Source organism: Pipistrellus kuhlii, unplaced genomic scaffold (genome assembly GCF_014108245.1).
Source record: "Pipistrellus kuhlii isolate mPipKuh1 unplaced genomic scaffold, mPipKuh1.p scaffold_m20_p_2, whole genome shotgun sequence".
NCBI classification, from domain to species: Eukaryota; Metazoa; Chordata; class Mammalia; order Chiroptera; family Vespertilionidae; genus Pipistrellus; species Pipistrellus kuhlii.
The window spans coordinates 2,672,971-2,694,080 of NW_023425515.1; the positions used below are offsets into that span (position 1 = coordinate 2,672,971).

Below are 21,110 nucleotides of genomic sequence, written 5' to 3' on the forward strand. Positions count from 1 at the left end.
TCACGTGGTCTTGATTACCGCTGCTTTACCATAAACTCTGAAATTAGAGAGTGTAAGTCCTCCAAAAACAAAATAAAATGAATACAAGTGCCTCGCCAACCACTCAGCCCTTGGGGCCCAGAGGAGGGAGGTCCCAGCCAGGCTTGTCCTCTAGGCCTCCCTGCCTCCCTGCCACACTTGGGGTCCTGGCCACAGAGAGAAAAGTAATCCTTCCCCCACCCTAAACCAGCCCAAACTGCTTTATTTACTGTGACCACCGGTGGTTTTTACCATTTGCAATCTCCCGTGCCTTCATCACCTCCTCCCTGAGTGTTTTGGCAGGCTCGCTGTAGAGGCTGATAGCCATAGCATGTCACAGTAGAAGGTTGAATTTCCAGGCTTCCTGAATGCAGCTCATTATATTGCTTTGGGGCCCTGTTCTCAGACTCAACTACTTGAGTATGAAAATAGCTTGCATTCTCACTCTCTGTCTCAATCTCCGTCTGTCTCTATCTATCTATCTATCTATCTATCTATCTATCTATCATCTATCTCTCAATTATCTATCAGCAATCTACCTATCCATCTATCTCTGCCATGTGGAGCCTCTTGAGAATATCCCTGTGTTTAATTAAATGGCTTACTTACAAACAAATGAAAACTTGCTATTAATGTATTCCAAATGAAAGCATGTAATAGGCCCATTTTCTGGATATTTTTGTGAAAGGAGAAAAGCCAGGGGCTTATCCATGATGCATGTTGTTATTTTTTAAATGTTGCCCATGGATGAAGCTCCCATGCCTGACTGAGGAGTGGCCATGGGTCACCAGACCCTATCAGCACGTGTCACCTCTGTATCTGCACGTGTCACCTCTCCACTCACTTGGTATAAAATCCCTTACATTTTATTTAATTAGGTTTGTGTTTAAAGAAAAAAGAGTGTATTCATATAGATCACAGAAAGACACAACCTGCATATGTGTGTAGCACTAAGGTGTCAAAGAAACATATAAACACATACATTATATTATAAAAACCTACACAAAACCTATACAAGATCTATCTATAGATAACTATATAGGTGTATAACACCTTGTGGTAAATACTTTGATTTCTCACCCAGATTTCCAGGTATTCTCTCTTTCCAGGAACATGTCCCATTGAAGTCAGACATGACTATGGGATTTGCTTCACTCTTTTAAGTATGAATAGAAAGTGGTATATGTCACCTCCACATAGAAACAGGTAGAGGCAGTTTGCACTCTCTTTGCTCTCTTGCCCCTCCAAGGCAGACTCTGAGGTTGTTAGGTGGCTTTTATAAGATGGTGGAGATTCCATCAGCGTAGACCCCCGAGTGTGGGAGATTGCAAATATTGCCCAAACTCCCCCTCCCTGACCCCACAGGATCTGACTCTGGGCTCAGCCAGATGAACTTGTTACATAAAATCTTCCCATCTGCCTCCAAGAAACCAAAACAACCTCTAAAGAGAAGCAATTAGAACCATTAACAAGCAAAATTAGCAAACAGAAGTACACAGGTGAGTCTCTATCCTGATTATTGCAATGGTTTCCAGTTCTTAAGCATATTATGTCTGTCATACTCTACCAAATAGGATCATGAATCCTATTTGGTAGAGTATGAAGTGTGAGGAACTTCAAATTCACTGTAAAGATGATATTAAGAAATGCTGAAACATCTCTTACATTCTAGTTTACTGTGATATACTTTAAAGGCCAAAGATTTAATTTTTGATTTGGACTTTTTAATGATTTGATATTTTTCATTGTTCTCATATAGTAACCTATATTGTCTAGCAGGTCAATAAGCTGATAAACAGAAATGCTTTGTCACCATGAGAGTTAGTTCCAATTTCTTCTCTTTGTAAATTGTCAAAATTTTGACAGTATTCAAGGATTACATTCAAATGTGTATGCACAAACGTGCATACACATATATGACATAAGGAGAGCAATTGTTTATAACCCATTGTCCCACATTCAGTGCCCAACACAGCTGTTTGCCAAAATCAGCCAACAGTCACCCTCCAACCATGTGCAAACCAGGAAACTGAGGCTCGTGCCCACATGGTCTTTCTGGGTAAGTAGTATGGAGCAAGGACTCAACTCAAAAGCTGCCATGGAAAAAGTAGCCCTCCTTTTTAGAAGCCAGATTTCCACTGTCTCATTGGTGGACACCAAAATAAGCCAAGAAATTATATGCAAATAGACATATTTCAGTGCTGGGTAGATATTCCAGCTAGAATCTTCAAGAATGAGGCCCGTGATACCACATCACTCAAAGACTTCCGATAGGGTCAAAACGGCGGAAAATCAGAGCTTCATTTTCTGGTTTTCCATTTCAGACTATCTGTCCTCAATCTACCACCGAGGCCTCTCACAGACACAATAATCCTACCTCCCTATTTCCAGCTGCATAAATAAAAACACGATTTTCTCATAAAACACCACCTATAGCGTATCGTGCAAGTAACTAATTTTGATCCGTTCAGTCAATCACTGAAGAATATCTGACCAGAGCCACGTAAACCAAGATGAGATGCTGATGCCGCATTTACCGGCGAAACAGCATCAGCCTTAAGTGCACTCGTTCTCGATTACGATGAGCGCGTGGGAAGAGGCCCCACTCGTGTGTGAAACCCCCGGGAGAAGGAAGCCTACCTGAGATGAGTGAAACAGTGTCTTTCTCCCATGAGACGACGGTGATGTACGCCTCCACCGAGGAGGGGATAATGCACTTGAAGACCGCGACATTGCCTCTCATGGTTTTCTGGTCCTCCACACGGACTGTATAGGGCTCCCGTAAAACTGCAAGACAGGAAGGGGACCGGTAACACACAGAGACCACCTCCTTCTGAGAGCATCTCATCCGGGCGTATACCCTGTATCTCATGCATAGGAATTGCATCAGCTGAAACTGGTTTGGCTCAATGGATAGAGCATTGGACTGCAGACTGAAAAGTCCTGGGTTCGATTCCGGTCAAGGGCATGTACCTTGGTTGCAGGCACATCCCCAGTAGGGGGTGTGCAAGAGGCAGCTGATCGATGATTCTCTCGCATCAATGTTTCTAACACTCTATCCCTCTCTCTTCCTCTCTGTAAAAAATCAATAAAATATATATTTTAAAAATTTCATCAGAGAGATTTATCAGGGGGAAATTTAAACAAGCTACATTTGACGTCTTAAAGACGTTCATTCATTAACAATAAGTTACCCAAAGACAAAAGGGCAAGGGTACACCTAAACAGAGTTCATCTTCCCAAAGGCAGCTCAGTGTGGGAAGTAGCATCATGATGATAGAAAATGGCTCTCCATGTTCTTTGAGGACCAAGAACAAAATTTCAGACTATAAAGAGAATTTTAAAATCCAAGGAAGGCAACCTCTCCTGGAAATCCTTGAAAACTATACAACAATTAAAAGAACTCTTCATGAATGACATTTTAATGATAGTTGCAAAGCAGTTTGGGAAACAATGGTCCTGCTGCCCATCATGGAGGGAAGGATACTGATGAGGGAGCCTGACCGAACCCACAATAGGAGGCTCCCGGTCAGTGCTCAAAGGGACTTGCATGGATAAAGTGTCTGGGTTCAAAGTTGAGCCCTTCCACTCTTGCCGGCTACATACTAGGGATTTAGATGAAAACATCTACCACAAGGGATGGTTGTAATGACTTGAGATTGTGGATAAAGCACTCAGCACAGGCTTGGGTAAAGCTACACAAATCCACGCCATGTCCGTGGAAGACCTCTGGGTCCAGGACAAGGACACATGCATGTGTCTCACACAGGTTACCCCTCACGCCAGCCCTGTAGATATGGGAAGGGCTTACTTCCCAAGTGGTTCATTGTCCTCCAATTTGAAATGAAGGTGTTGGTCCAGGAAGAGCTTCAAGGTCTGGATTTTCTAAATCTTTGACTTTCTAGGATTACCCAGATCTCTTAACGTTTTAGTCATTTATTGGAAAATATGTGGCAAGAAGACTAGCATGAAATTAATTTCAAAACATTAACATATCAACATACATAGGAATTGTTTCAAAAGGGAACTGTCCCTTGGGCAGAGGTAAATGATGCCGCCTTGTTTTCACTTCCTTTTCTCACTCCTTTTCTTCTTTGTTCTGGATTGTTTTTTTAATGAGTCCACTGTTTCTGCTTTGTTGGTTTGTTAGCCATAACTCCCTGCTGGCTTATTTCAGTGGTTGCTTTTCGTGGTACCCATCTGTAACACCATCATTTCTATTCAGGTGATGCTATACCACTTCCCATAGAATAATATTGTACTTCTATGTCTACTCCAGGCCTTAATGCTCCGGGCCTCATTTTCTTTGTACATATGTTACAATCCCGATAAGACACTGCTATTATTTTGTTCAATTATTTTTCTAAAGGATTTTAAATTTAACAGGGGGGGTTATTTACCCATGTAGTTAACTACTTTTTTCATTATTCTTCTTTGAGTGTGCTCCATCAGGTATCTTTTCTTCTTATTGCAGGACGTTTTTTTCTAGAGATAACTAGTAGGGCAAGTCTTCCAGCTGTGTGTGCCTAACGCCGGTATTTCACCTTTATTTTGGAAAGATTCCTGCGTGCAGATTTCTGGATTCACAGACCCTTTACTTCCAGAACTTCAGAGATGCAGCCTCACGGTGTTCACTGATTCTGCCGGAGTCTCTCATCATCTTGCCCTTTGTTCCTCTCTGTGTGATGGGTCTCTTTCTCTGGCTGTTTCTAACATTCTCCCTTTCTCATTGGTCCCGAGCAATGTCATTATGATGCACCCCGGTGTGTTTTTCTTCATGTACTTTATGCTTAGGTCTCCTGGGCCCAAGGGATCTGTGAGTTTATAGTTTTCCTCAAATTTGGAACATGTTGGCCAGTATTTAAACTTATTTTTTTATTATTACCTGTTTCTCTGGGGAGTCTATTTGTATAGTAAGATTATTTGATGTAGTTTTCAAATTTTTGGAATAAACATTTTTTTTTTTTTTCCGACCGAGGGAAACTCGAAGCAGAAATGGCAGATCCACACATACCAGCTTAGCTTGTGAAGTTCCAGGTTTCTCTGTAAGTTTTTCTCTGTTGCCTACATATATGGTTTTCATGACACAGTAAGTTTTTTTCAGCCTTCCAGGTGGAAGGCCTTTACTCAAGCCCCCTGTCGTCTGATGCAGAGGTCTCTACATCAACTTCACGTGCTTGGTTTGATTTATTCATTTGGGATATAGGTTTTCATCTCTCTTGGTGAAAGCCAATCTTCTTCCCTTTTTACGTGCATTTTTATGCAGGTCTTGGCGTTCAGGGGCAGGTCATGAAAACCAAAATGCAGCTGGACATGACTGGCGGGCGGGACGGGTCGCAGTCTGAGGCTGGGCTGCTATGTCCCGGAGGCCACAGGCACAGGCACTGGGGAGCGGCTCGGGTTGTGGTGTCTGAGGGTCAGGCCTCCTCCCCTGCCCAGAGAGGATGCCCAAGCTGCTGCCCCTGCTCCCCGGGACAGAAGACAGCGGTCAAGGTCATGTTTGCTTTGCCCTACCATTATGTCGAGTCACCTCTCAGCATTTGAAAGGCCAGACTTAAAGAAAATTAAAGTGCTGTTCGCTAACTGGCGTCTAGCTGTGTGTTTGTTTTTTCAGGGTTTGGTGAAATCGTGAGAATGACACACTGTGTCCCGGATGGATAACTTTTAAAGTCTGCAAATCAGAGACCATGTTCCCGAGTTGACTTGTAGCGATGCCAATTTTAGAAAGACACAATTATGATGCTGAAGAGAAAAACCAATGGAAGGCTTATTCACTGACAGCATTCCAGCAACAGGTGACACTGTAAAACATGTTAACAGCGCCTTTTTTATTTCCCGTTAAATGCGAGAATGTGAGACAGAGTCTGCTTCACTTACAATACACATCGTGGCAATGGTTTTGTTCCAGTACAATCCTTTGCCTTCTTTTCTCTGTCTCCTCCTTGGTCTCTCCACTGCCCGCCTCTGGGATGGAGTGTGGGGAGAAAAGGGGCAAAGAGGGGGGCAGAAAGCCAGCACCCTGGGTTTGAGGCACTGGAAGTTTGAGTTAGAGTACCAATGAGTCAAAATGCAATAAATGTGGGGTACGGCTTAGACCTCACCGAAGTAATGTCTCTGAGCCCAGCTTTTAGCTCCAGCATGTGAGACATTCTGAAACCAACAGGGGCTCTGGCAGCTGAAAGAAGCCATCAGCAGTCTCCAATTGAGTGTTTTCTGCTTCTCAGCTGATGGTGTTTTTGCTTTTCTCTCCTGAATTTTTCACAATATCCCCAGCAAATGTCACAGTGCCTGAAATAGAGGCCACCTTTTCCATTGTCAATGTTGACCCGACTTCCTTCCTTTGTCCGTGTCTGACTCCTCCATCAGGGCGAGAGCTCCATGAGAGTAGATACCATTTCTTTCCTCCCACCTACTCCGTGCACCCAGCAAAGTGCCGGAACATAACAGAAGCTTGAGAAAATATTTGCTGAGTGAGCGCACTCAAATTAACCCAGGCATTGTGCTGTAAACTTAACTTGACTTTCACGGAAGTTTTTCCCTGATTTCCCAGTGTCCAAGGATTTACAAGAACAGAGTTGTAAGAGTTTGCAAATGCACTGAACATGTTTCTTTGCATGTTGTTCAAAGGGTAAAAATGCAGAAAGAAAATAGAGACACCTCAGCAAGAAAAGGCGAAAGGGGATTGTGTGCAAGCACCTGCATATTTGATCACTGAGGGTGAGAACCAACCATTTCCATGTTTTTCCCAGCAATGTCAGACACTCTGAAGTCCAGTCAAGAGACACTCTCAGAGGAGCCCTTGGCACTGTCAGGAAGGACGGGGTTTTCACTGACCCCCAGCTGATGGAGCTTGAATGCCACTGGTCCACCCCTGCAGGCAAGAAGGAATCCACTCACCCTAGCTTGTTTGGCTCAGTGGATAGAGCGTCAGCCTGCAGACTGAAGGGTCCCAGGTTCGGTTCTGGTCAAGGGCATGTACCTTGATTATGGGCACATCCCCAGTAAGGGGGTGTGCAGGAGGCAGCTGATCGATGTTTCTCTCTCATCGATGTTTCTAACTCTCTATCCCTCTCCCTTCCTCTCTGTAAAAAATCAATAAAACATTAAAAGAAGAAGGAGGAGGAGGAGGAGGAAGAGGAGGAGGAGGAGGAGGAGGAGGAGGAGAAGGAGGAGGAGGAGGAACCCGCTCTACTCACCAGCCTTGATGTGGACATCCTGACTTCTAATTTTCCCTGAAGGATTTTCAGCTGTGCAATAGTAAGTATTGTCATGGATTAAGGTACTAAAGCTCGAAGGAGGGAAGGGGAAAATTTGGAGAGTGCCGTTGGGGTGGACGTGGCGGATCCCGGGGACATCGTAGATCTCCTCGCCCGTCGCCAGGTACCATCGGAGAGACACAGGAGGGATGCCGGCGGCCGGGCAGGGCACCAGGGTCCCCGTGGTGCTCGCGAACACTACCTCTTGCACAGATGCATTGACAAAGTAGAGGCTGGAGTGGAGGTCCTCACTGAAAACTGGAAGACAACACAAGGATCAGTCAGTCACCGCTCCGGCTCCTTCGGAACTTGACTTTCAGTCAGCCCGGCCTCAGGGGGTTCTTTTGACACATGATTGCAGGGTTTGACTAACACTAAATCATTCACAAATGCCCAACCTGATGCAGGCAGAGAGGCTGTCCTGCAAAGTGACCTCCATCCGGCTGACATGGCTCAGAGGTTGAGCATTGACTATGAACCAGAAGGTCACGGTTTGATTCCCCATCAGGGCACAGGCCTGGGTTGAGGGCTTGACCCCAGAGTGGGGCGTGCAGGAGGCAGCCCATCCATGATTCTCTCTCATCACTGATGTTCCTATCTCTCTCTCCTCTTCCTTCCTCTCTGAAATCAATACAAATTTATTTAAAAAAAAAAAAAAAAAAAGTAAGGTCCATCCTCATTTCATATTTTTACACAAACAGAAGTTTCCCGGGTCTTAACTTTGATGTTTACTTTTAAGCCCCATGCCCTATGCCCTATGCCCTACTCTATATTCATGGTAGAGACCACTCTCAGAATTGACATTATGCATTTTGGCATTCATTTTTGATCTGTCTCCCTCTGGAACATACACCCCATGAGAACAATGCACTGATCTGCTGACACTATTGCCTGGACAGAGAATCCAAAATCCAGTCACATGCTAAGTAAGGAGAAGCTAAGTGAAGGCGTGACCAGATCCAGGGGCTAGGACCAGATTGTGCTGGTGGGTAGTTACGCTGAAGGCCACTTTTGAATGAAATTAGTCAAAATTTTTTTAATTAAAATTGAAGATCATATGCAAAGCATTTAAAAAAATGGTTTTCTGGAAATAGTGTCCCATCAACAATGCATTTTTAAAAAATGGAAACTAGGTAGCCACAATAAAGAGAACTTTGACGAAGGCATCCTTTAACTCCATCAAGTTATGGCAGTTTTTCTTTACATTTTTATATTTCCTTTTCTGGTCCATCTGCATTTCTTGCCTCTACAATTATCCTACATTTCTTACTTACATAATTATACTATCCTATAAATTGCTTACATAAAATATGCAATTGTTACGGGCTGCTTTGTTCTCTGAACACTATTTCATATACATCATTTCATCTCTCTATGCGCACTTCAGAAGTAAATATTAGCAGATGGGCATTTTATGTAACATGGTTTTCCAAACTATTTTCCCGGTCTTGGTTATTTACATGTTTCTGTTTTCATTGCTGTGAACAAAATGTCTGCACACCTGTTCGCACACCTTTGGCTTTTTAACTTATTTACTGTATGCGCGTCGCACTCAGCAACGCATAGCTGTGGAGTGTCATTTCTGTGAAGAAAGGCAACTCAATATCTAAGACCCTCGATTTAAACAGAATATTTATAAATGCCACACAGGTTTATTTCACAGACACCTGTTTTTATGACTCTAAAAAGGAGTGCACACCCAGTCACATCTTCCCAGGCCACCGAAGGGGCCGTGGAGACTGGGAACTACCCTCATGGGCGGCCAGGGGGCTCACGCTGACTGAGCACCTAGGGCGTAGCGGGCAGTGCTAGGGACTCGAAGTATCATTTCATTTACTCTGTGAACGGTTCTGCCAGCCCAGTGTGGGCTCCTCTCTCAGGAGGATAATTTGGAGAGTCAGAGGGGTAATAGCTTGACCCAGGATGCAGGACTAAGTGGTTGATGAAGATTTCGTTTCATGATATGGCTGCCTTATTCTGCAAAGCCGAGTCTTGGGGAAGCAGCATGCATGAGCTCTAGAATCCTCCAAATGTGGTGTCTCGCCTGAACACCCCAGCCTCCTCCTGGGCTCTCTCCTGCACTGACCAGGAGTTTGTCCCCTGAGGTCGGGGCTCACTCTGGACTGGGGAAGCGGAGGAGCCCCCATTTGTGCAGAGATGGTGGAGAGAGTGCACTTTATAAAAGTAGTAGATTTACTCAGAGAAGACAGGGTGTCCCACAAGCAGTAACAGATAGTTTCCTCTTCCAGCAATAACTGGAGTTTTTAGCAATGCTCCGCAAAGCAGAATATAAAAATTACCATTAATTAAGAGGTTGGTTCAGATCGGAAGCATGGGTGTGATTTTATATTTGAGTTTTCTAGGAAACTGACATCACTCCAAACAAACTGTTAGGAACAAGGTAGCTGTCACTCTTCAGGGCTAATTAATTCCACCCAGATTCTCTTTCTTTTCCCTGCCACAGTACTCTTCTGTCGACTGAATATATTTTAATTTATTCTTTTATATCATAAAAGTAGTCCCGTTTCCCGGCGGGGGCACATATGGCTGAGCTTAGATTTATGAACCAGGAGGTCACAGTTTGATTCCTGGTCTGGTCAAAAGCTCAGGTTGCGGGCTCTGTCCCCTGTGGGGGGTGTGCAGGAGGCAGCTGATCAATTATTATCTCTCATCATTGATGTTTCTCTCTCTCTCTCTTCCTTTCTGAAATTAATATATTTATAGATACATATAGATAGATATAGATATAGATATAGATATAGATATAGATATAGATATAATTTTTTAAAGTAGCCCTGTTAAGAATGAGACTTGAAAAAATGTGAATGTATATAAGATATATTTATAAATTAAATGTATAATTTCCTATTGTAAACCACATTCCAAGAGCCAGCTTGTGAAATTACTTAAAGGACTATGATGGGAAAAATGCAAAATAAATGTTTAATCCTTATGGTTAAAAAGATAATTAACCTCTGGGGATTGCCATCACTTCTCCTGACATTTTAAAAAGGTATTTCATGTTAGTCTTTCTATTTCACACCATTGGGTTCCACAATGGAACATAAACACAATCTCTAAAATACACATCACTTGGCCACAGGCAAGAAAAAAAAATCACACACACACACACACACACACACACACACACACACACACACAAACTATATCCCAACAGCTTTCGTTTCTCCCATCTAAGGGCGCATCCATCTGCTTAAATAACAGCACTTCGCTGTACAGAGTGCCGTGCATGCTTTAAGTACAGTGACAGTGACGTTTGCTCCCTCCAGGAAATGCACAGGCAATCTGGACGTGAATTGTGTGTGTGTGCAAGTTGCTTAACGAAACGGCCATCTCTCAAGAGAAAGCCAAAGAAAACACTGGAATAACCTGCTGTCTGTCAGGGTGTGGACACCAGGGACTGGGAGGGGCTGAAGAAGGGGCTGTAGGGTTACACTATTGGCAGATTTCTCTGTATTTTGTATCATTACAACAGATGGCACCACCAAAGCTCCAGTGACAACAGGAAGAAGAATGTTATGCTAAAAGGAAAAACAAGTCAATATTGCTTCCTTTAAAATTCAAATTTGGCGCAAAGAAGGGATGAGGCGAAGAGGGCACAGGAAGCGAGGACAGGATCATTCATTTGTGCAACAACCTCCACTGAGCACTTGGCACATGTTGGGCCATGTGCGAGTCCCAGTAACGCAAGTGTGCATGAGTCACGGTCCTGCTCTCTAGGAACGTCTGGTCTCAGGGGCCATGGCTGGCAGAAGATCAGTGATAATTGGTTGGCTGTGTATTGACACAGAATTATTCACAACATGGTACGGGAGCCTAAGAGGCAGAGACACTAACCCAACGTGGGGACATGAGGAAAGCTTTCCAGAGGTCAGAGGGAAGGAGATTCTAGGCAGAGGGCATGGAAATGTTAGGACAGGGAGTTGTCCCAGGAAGGAGAGAAGGGAGAAGATACTGGCTAGCGGGGATCTCAGGGCGGATCTAACAGGGATGCATGCGTTCAGAGAGGGAGTGTGAGCTTCTTACACTCGCTCAGTTATTCCATGCATCATTACTCAGCATCTACTAATTACCTGGCACGGTGCCAAGGCCTGGGACACACTAACAGCCACGGCTTACAGGGTCATCTCCAGGAGCCCACAGTTCACACGCTCATTGTCAAGTCTAGATCCTAAGGGTGTCAAATCGCATGCAAAAAGCAGGTGCTTTATTCCGCAGGCAGCGGGGAGTCCCATGCATAGGTATTTTCCTAAGAGAAATGAATGCGTGTCTACCCAAGAACTTGTACTCAAATGGTTAAAGCAGCATTGTTTATAATCATCAAATGTGCACAGTACTCGAGTTTCTCCATCAAATGAAAACGGATAAACAAAATCTGGTGTATATATATCCACACAATGGAATGTTACTCAGCAAAAGAGAAATGAATTACTGGTACATGCTTTAAACCTGACTGACCCTTTATAGCCTTATGCTAAGCCAAAAGAAAGCTAATCATAACAAGTACATCCTATATGATTACATCCATATCAAATTTCCAGAACAGGAAATCACATGGAGACAGAAAGGGGATGCCTGGTTTACTTAGGGCTAGAGATGAGAGTGAGAGGGCAGGGGAAGGATGAATTAGCTAAAGAATGAAAAGAGTCCTTTTGAGGTGATTAAAATGGTCTGAACTCGACTGTGGTGACGTATGTATATATCTGAAAATTTACTAAAAACCAATAAATTGTTCAAATGAGTGAATTTTGTTGAATATAAACTATCCTGTATAATAAAGATGTAATATGCAAATGGTCATTACGCCGTGAAATGTAACAACTCACTGCGTAATGACTGGATCAGGATAATCAGGATGGTGGGACAGTGAGCTACAGGAGGGGGCAGGTTAGTGGGCAGAGAGCTACAGGAGGATGACAGTGAGCTACTGGTGTGCTACTGGTGCATGGATTCGTGTGCAAGGCTACTAGTATCTCAATAAAGTTATTTGAAAACATAGAGAAGCAATGCACGTTTTGACACAGAACAAGCAATTTCCCAGATTGTAGTTTTACAAGGGAAATACCGGCGCATAAGGAGTGAAGACTGCAGGAAGGAAGTCAGAGTAGGCAGCAGTGGGTGGCCTAGACCTCCCTGGGCACTGATGATGTGAAGGGAGGAGAAAGCCTAACTACAGAGATGTGTCTGCTATGATCCTACCAGAATTTGTGGTCAGGGATACAGAAGTGATGAGAGTGAGGACAAGGAAAAAACCATTGGGATCCTAATTTAACACTTGCATACCTGACTACACAGCTGCACCATGAATGAAAACAGAGAACATACAGGTGGGGCTGAGTGAGCAGAGGAAACAGCAATGCCAGTTTTACTAAGGTTAAGAAGACACTGGTGTGGGGTCTCCCACTAAGAAGCTGGAAATAGGGGTCCAATATCCTAGAGAGAGACTGGACATAAAGGAAGCTGACACCCATCACTGGGTGACATGTACCGAGAAGAAAGTAAAGAACAAGGAGACACAGAGCCCAGAGATGGATTCTCGGGGACTGTTAATATGTAAAAGTCAAGCAAAAAAAATTTGGCCAAGGAACTCGTGCAAGTCAATAAGACAAAAAGATAATCTAATAAAAATGGGCAAGAGACTTGGGCAGTCACTTCCCAAAGGCCAATAGATAAGTGATCAATAAGCACACGGAGGAGCATTCAATGTCACTGTCATCAGGGAAATGCAAATTAAAAGCAGGAGTTACCACTATTACACACCCATTTCAATGACTAAAATAGAAAAGAGAATATACTGAGTGTCTCAAGGATATACCAGTAGAGCAACAGGAGTCTCATAAGTTGCTGGAGGGCTTGTAAATTGGTCATCATTGTGGAAAACTGTTCCCCAGCAGCTATAAAACCTGAAAATATGCATTCCCTATGACTCAACAGTTCAACTCCCAGATCTTCAACCAACATGCGCTCACAGAAAAAGACACATTGGTGTATTCATAGCAGTACTATTTATAAGAGCTCCAAAGTGAAAATCACTAAAATATTCATCAATAATAAGATATAACAATATATTGTGATATATTTGCACATCGGATCACTATATACAATAACAATAAAAATAAACAATCTACAAAACCATATTGTGAATCCATAACCTTAATGTTGAAGGAAATCAAACAAACACAGTAAGAATGTATACCATATTATTTCATTTATATCAAGCATAAAAATAGGAATAACTAGTCTATGATGTTGAGAGTCAGGATAATGGTTACCATTTGGGGGGGAGGGGGTGCACAGAAAATGGAAAGGGCATGAGGGGGCACCAGGCTGCTGGCTGTGTTCATTTTCTTGTTCACACTGATGTGTTCAGCTGATGAGGATTTCATTGGAGCTGTACACGGGGATGTAGTTAGTTGCACACTTTATGGATATATTTTATATTTCAATGTAAAAATTACATATTTTAAAGGAATGGGAAAAGAAAGAAGCATCATAAAGATAAAACAATTTAGTAGCTCCAATCCTAGAGAGAATGATGCCTTAAAACAAAAGGATGGCATTTGGGGACATTAACTGGTGGTTTTCAAGTGTCAATTGCTTCAGGGAGATCAGAAAACAGGAGAACTGAGACCATTAGATTTGCAAATAGGGTATATTCATTTTGAAGGGAAATGCCACCTAGGACTTTTCCTGATTTTATAGGAATATGCAAGTAGCTATGCTTAGTAAAATAAACTTCTTTGATAAAGGTCTTCCAAAATGAAAGGAAATAGAACTTAGCCTTAGGCAAACATTAACTGGAAAGCATAATCCTTAGCTGATTCTAAGACTCCAAAATATATTTTGTATTTGAATAAATGCCCTGAAATTTAGTGTCATTTTGACCAAATCTGAAAGTAGATGAATGGATAGTCTAATAATGATTTAGAAAGCATTCCAAAATATTATAAAATAATTCTAAATTAGATTATAAAAAATGTAGCAATTGTGCATTTAACACTAATATTTTTTCAATAGTTATAATTATTCCTCAGCATTGAAGCAATGATGCAACTGTGCTCCTTAATAAGAATTTGATAAAACTTCACAATGACACAGAACTGAGAAATAAGAAATTCTGTCTTTGTCCATAATAAAACAATAAAAACAACAACAAAGGATGGATTTATCTTCCTATGTTTAAACATTCAGGCAATATGGAACAGTGAGCTATGAAAGAAGGAAACAAATGAGGTAGGGCCTTCTAAGGCCCAGCTTACTTCCTGGAGAGAGTCTCCATGTCATTTTAAAAGGAAACCTAAATGGAGCGTGGGATTTCTGAGAAGAGTAAACAAACTGTGAGCCTTGGGGGAGCCAAGGCCACTAGACCTATAGGACAGAGAGAGGGAGCTCCGGAGATCTGAAGAAGGTGCCCTTTGATGAGTCTACCGATATTGGCACATGCTGGAGAGCACTACCAAGGCTGGATCGGAGACACCACAAAGAAGTGGGTGGAAAGTCCCTGAGCTTTCAGATGGGAGAGACTAGTTCATGCTCCGCCAGACAAAGGAGAAAGAACTAATATATACAGCATCAGACGGAACTCTCAGAGGCAATCACCACAATAGTGAGGCCTGAAATAGTCAAGACACTTAACAGGAATCCCAGAAGGATTAAATTGACCCCAAGTAACTTAACTGCACAACAAATACTAGTTAATCAAAAACAACAAATTCAATAATCAATAATCTAACATTTACAATACCTTACACCCAGTAAGATATTGGACACAAGCAGGAAAATAGGCACTAATGACAAGATTCAATTCATTCAACAGAAACAGACACAGAAATGACAGATGACAGAACTAACAGACATTGGAATTAAAATACCTGTTATAAATTTTCTCCCAATATGTTTTAAAAAGTAAGGAAATATGTAAAGGTCATATGGATGAGGGCTGGGGGGGTGGGGGGGAGGGAGGAGGGGAGAGGAAGGATATAAAAATAGCCAAAATGGAACTTCTTGAGATTAAAAATATAATATATGGATTTTTTTTTAAGTGAGCAAGTAAAATTAACAACACATTAGACCTGGCAGAAAAAGAAAAATCAATGAACCAAAAGACAAAATAATAGAAAAATAGAAACTAGTCAAACTGTAAAACAAAGAAAAAGGCTCAAAGATAATAAACATTAAGTCAGTGAGATATGAAATGATATTGTGTGACCAAATATATATGTATTTGGAGTTCACGAAGGTGGAAGTCAGACAATGTTTTGTTTTTTTTTAATTAATATCCAAAATTTTCAAAATGTAATAAAAACCGGAATCCTTCAAAAGAACATAAATTCACTGAACACAAAACAGAAGAAACATGAAAAAATCAATTCATGACACATTAGAATTAAATTGCTGAGTGTCAGTGATAAAGAGAAAGATCTTGAGGGTAGCCAGATTTTTTAAAAGTACACATCATACACAGAGAAACAATGAATGATTGAGACTTATCTGAAACAATGCAATCTAGAAGACAGTAGAGAGAAAAACTAAAGAATTATTTAAAAAGAAAAAATACTTACCTACCAACCTAAAATGCTATGCTCAACAAAATATTTCATAAATGAAGGTGAAATAATAATGAATTTTCAAACATTTGAAAGCTAAGAGAATTCATTGACAGTAGGCCAGAAACACAAGAAATGCTGAAGGAAGTCGATATTTCAGGTAGAAAGAAAATTATGCCAGGTAGATATTTGTGATTTCACAAAAGAAATTAAGAATGTCAATAAATGATAGGTATGTGGGTAGATTAAAAAAAAAAAAACAAGCCGGTACTGGTTTGGCTCAGTGGATAGAGCATCAGCCTGCGGACTGAAAGGTCCCAGGTTCAATTCCGGTCAAGGGCATGTACCTTGGTTGCGGGCACATCCCCAGTGGGGAGTGTGCAAGAGGCAGCTGATCAATAATTCTCTCTCATCGATGTTTCTATTATAACTCTCTATCACTCTCTCTTCCTCTCTGTAAAAAACATCAATAACATATATTAAAAAAAAAAAAACAGACACCATTTCCTTATTTTAAAAAATCATCAAAAAACAATTTACTATTTAAAGCAAAAATGATAATAATGTATTGTGGGGTTTACAACATACACAGAGAGAAAATGAATAACATTAGATGACAACCTACTTTTATGGGTTTCTTCTACTAAATGTTGTATTATAATATTATTTGAAAGTAGGCCATATTAGTTCAAAAATGTATATTGTAAACCATAAAGCAACCACTTTTTTAAAAATCCAAAAGCAAAACAAACTTGGAAATTAACCTATTTTTGTAGATAATGTGACCATTAAAAAATACTCCAATAATCCAACAGGAAATAAGACAAGAAGAAAATCAGAGAATAGATGGAATAAATAGGGAACAATTATCAAGACGTTATATTTAAACCTAACTAATGTTCACATTAAATATAAATGGCCAAAGCACACCAATTAAAAGTTAAGCTGTCAGAATGGATAAAAAAAAATCAAGACCTAACTATATGTTATCCAGAAGAAACCCATTATAAATATATTTTTAATTGGGTAGGTTAAAAATAAAAGTATAGAAAACTACATCATGCTAACACTACCTTAAAAAAAGCTTGAGTGGCTGTATAACTATCAAAGTAGATTTCAGGAATAGGAATAAGTACCAGAATGCTGGCTTCCTAATAATAAATCCAACTCATCAAGATGACCATCCTACATGTTTATGTACCTAACAAGAGAACATCAAAGCAGAGAGCACTGAGCACTGGGATTCTTTCTAATTGCCATTGAGGTTATAACAATGTTTCCTGTTGAGTATTAACCTGACTTCTTATATTTCTATGTTAATAAATTGGCATACAGCCGAAACCGGTTTGGCTCAGCAGTAGAGAGTCGGTCTGCAGACTGAAAGGTCCCAGGTTTGATTCCAGTCAAGGGCATGTACATTGGTTGCGGGCACATCCCCAGTGGGGGGTGTGCAAGAAGCAGCTGGTCGATGTTTCTCTCTCATCGACGTTCCTAGCTCTCTATCCCTCTCTCTTCCTCTCTGTAAAAAATCAATAAAATACAATATATATTTAAAAAATAAATAAATAAATTGGCCTACAAAAAATTGAATCTTATCTCCCATGCCTATGGCTGGGTTACTAGGCTCCATCCATATTGGTCTCCTCAAGGCCTTGGTAGAGACCTCATTTTTGAACTCTGGCAGCTAGGTAGAGACCTCAGCAGAGCAAGAGGTCTCCAGACCCTCTCCTATCTCATGGCCTGCAAAAATACTGGACTCTTTGCTGAGAAACTTCATCATCCTTTGCCTAATTCTACTAATTATTTGAATTTCAGCTTAAACATAATTTTTTTTTTTTAGGAATTGATTCCTGGTCTTCTACTTCCCAGACTAGACCCCATGTCCTCTCGTATTGCTGCATCATTCTTCCCCAGCCCTTAGCTTTTGGTGTGTGACACACACACACACACACACACACACACACACACACCAATATATTGTGATCTACAAGGGGTGGCCCTATATATAGATGATGCAACCTTATTTCTGGTGTATAATGCCCTGTGTAGTACATCAAGGAAACCCTCAAAAGGGACTAAGTAAATATTTAAAATATATTATGGTCATGGATACATAATTCCTTTAGAGGAATAACATTTAAACTGCACTTCATATGCATCATTGATTACAATCTAAATCCCATTCTATAGATGGCACAGGACAAGAATGAGTGGCTTAGAGAAAGGCTTTCTCAGATATCATAAGAAGAACACGTTTATGAGGTTTTAGCTACTTTGTGTAAGAATGTTTTTTTTAATCTATATTTGTACTGATTTTACAACAAGGCATAAAAGCTCAATTTTGCTATGAGTTTTACAAATCTCTGGAGGGGGGAAAAAAAAGAAAAATGTTAATGTTTTACCCAAAAACATCTAAGTATTGTTTGCAATATCCTCCCAGAGAAGTATTTCCATGTGTGTACAGGGAATTCATTTTCAGATAAAGTCCCTGTCCCTTTGGATGGATGAAAGTCCCTCTCAAAACTGCTGGCAGTTAAGTGTACATTTTCAGAAAAGAATATAGACTCCGTCAGAGTAATATGTATGTAGTTTGCTATGTGCTGCCATTTATATTGTAAGCTCAAAAGTTTCAAAAGGCATGAAAGTGGCTGGTGATTTGGAAAGAGTGAAACGTACTGTGGGAATTATGATTATGATTTCAAGCATCAAAGCACACGAAATAAACCCAAATAATGCAAATGACTCCTTAGGAATTGGGAGCATAAAATTTGGGAACAAAAATAGAACAAATTAATGGAGAAAGAGGGATGAGTACAGATTCACATAAGGAATTAAAATTAAGAAAAGCATCAACAAATAGAGTGGGGAGAAAGCTAACATCATGATGCAGTTAACAAAATTGCTTTCTAGAGATTAAGAGGCTTGTGAGAGAAAAAAGATAACAAAAAAGAATGTAGAAGCAGTAATATAAACTAAAAACACAAAACAACAATAAAATAAGACCATCAGAGGACAGGAAGAATAAAATGAACTGAGGCTAATTGCATCAACTATCCTATGATTAAGGAACAAAGCTGAATTAAAACCAGGGACTTCAATGGTACCCCAACAGAAAAAAAAAAAATGAAATCTAAGTCCGGTAGTGAAACCTTAAGCTCCAATGTTAATTGAAAGCATGGAAGTCAATGATAAAATGACCCACGTTCTTAACCTCATGGCTCAGCATAATTTTCTTTTGTTAGAAATTCACCCTGCCCAGGGGCACTCAATTTTCCATTTTGCTTTGGACTGAGGACTTACATAAGTCTAATTTTTGAAATAATTTATTTTTTAGGGGAAGCCTGGAATTTACTTTGTTTTTAGTAATAAAACAAGTGACCATTCTCATAATCGCAAATACACCCTAAGTCATAAAAGACAACAAAACTTCCAAATGAGAAAGAGTCTTAGGGGATTGAGTCTAACCTGCCACCTCCAATGCACCAGCCTAAGTTCAAGACCCAGCTACTGCTTCCTCTTGTATGACTTCTCTCGCTCACTCCAGGATGGACCACCCATCTGCCACCATTGGCATCTCACTGCTGCCATGGTCTCACCTCACTCCCCTCTGTCCTTAGGGCTATGCGTAATTTTCTTTACTATCATCTTGAGGGCATTCCAGGGGCAGTTGGGTGAACAGAGGCAGAGCATGGATGCTCAGCTGCCTCGTCTTCCCAGCAATGCGTGCTGTCTTCAGAGCAGCGACAAGAAAAGCCTGTGTGTGAGTTCCAGGCAGGACACCTCCCTCTCTCTATACACCACACAGAATGCTGGGAGGCATGGCGCAGAACTCACTTGACTCTTTCATCTGTTCTCTCAGACCGCCTTATCGAGTTCTGCATTTTTTGCCCTTGCTTCACCAAGATATTGCTAATTCACGTGACTTTATTCATTGCTAAAACACGTTGTCCCTTGGCTGTACCAAAGGGGACATTAGCGTCCTAGTACACCATCTGCTAACACAGAACTGAGCTCCTAGAGAATGCAATGAACACTTAAATGTCACTCAAGTCAGGCCGCCGTTGAAGTAGAAAGGGTGTTTCCTTGGGACAGAAGGTGCCATCTTCCTCGGGGTTCTCCGAAGAGAGGAGGCCATGGGCTGCTAGGCGGCCTCTCTGGACTGCGGTGTGGCTTTTAGAGAAAAACACCACACTGACCTAGAAGCCTACACCCAGACTGCCAGGCAAGCAAACAAAGACATTTTCAGATAGGGCCAAACCAAAAATGTTAACTACCCTACACCCCGTTCAAAAACTACTGGAAGATAGATCAAAAGGCGGCAAACCAAGACAGAGGCATGTGCTAGACACAGGAAATGGAGCCTCGAGCACAGGTGAGACACAAAGGGATGTCCAGAGTGACTCTGAAGGGCGACAGCAGCAGAAACGAGTCCGGTGGTGCAGCAAGAAGGAGCACGGAGGGAGGTTTCAGAAAATGAACGAGGAAATAACCATCTGGAGGCCCCGGTGTAGCTGCGTGTGGTCAGAGGCATGCCTCACCCTACTGCACAGCGTGGGGGTGAGTTAGGCACACATGCGGTGAAAACGAGGAAACAGAAAAGCAAGCGAGTGTCAATCCCAGGGAAATGTGAGCTCCAGGAGATAGGAAAAGTGTTTCTAACATGCCATGCGGCTCAGCTGTAGCAAGAGTTTGCCTAAATATAATAGCGTAAACCCTAAATATTAGTTTAACCCAATATCATTATATGGAGAAAAAAATAGAAGGAGGAAAGGCATTGGCAGTGCATAAAATTAAGTTAAATCTATATCTATATCTATATCTATATCTATATCTATATCTATATCTATATCTATCTATCTATCTATCTATATGTATGTATAAAGGTCTAATATGCAAAGTGTCCCCTGAGGAGTTCGAACAGGAGACTGGGAGTTCGATTGCTTGCTATGACATGGGCTGACCACCAGGGGGCAGTGTGGCATGAAGGAAGGCTCTGGCCTGTAGCCAGGGAAGGGAGGTCCTGGTGGTAAACCAGAAGGCCCCAATAGGCCCTGATCTCTAGCCAGGCCTGGGGACCCTACCCATGCATGAATTTCATGGACCGGGTCTCTAGTAGATCTATAAGCCTAGAGACATTGTGGACAAAAAGGGGCCACATGCTGACCTGACAAGCTCAGGGGAGGCCTGCATGGAGGTCTTGCAAACTCAGAGACCTAAAGTCACCACAAAGGATGATGGTCTGAAATTAAACGTTAACTAAAAGCAGTGA

At 41.5% G+C, this 21,110-nt stretch overlaps 1 protein-coding gene across 3 annotated transcripts in view; it reads right to left on the reverse strand.

Moving 5' to 3' along the window:
• The window catches only part of DSCAM (DS cell adhesion molecule), a 394,883-nt gene that overhangs the window by 313,259 nt on the left and 60,514 nt on the right, over positions 1 to 21,110 (reverse strand). For all 3 annotated transcript variants that reach the window (XR_006742300.1, XM_036446831.2, XM_036446832.2), the window contains exons 2-3: positions 7,215 to 7,532; positions 2,659 to 2,805 (exon numbers count right to left, since the gene is read on the reverse strand). Coding sequence is in view for 2 of the 3 variants with exons in the window: in XM_036446831.2 (XP_036302724.1) it covers positions 2,659 to 2,805; positions 7,215 to 7,532 (465 nt within the window). In the remaining variant the exon portion in view is untranslated. The remainder of the gene's footprint in view (positions 1 to 2,658; positions 2,806 to 7,214; positions 7,533 to 21,110) is intronic.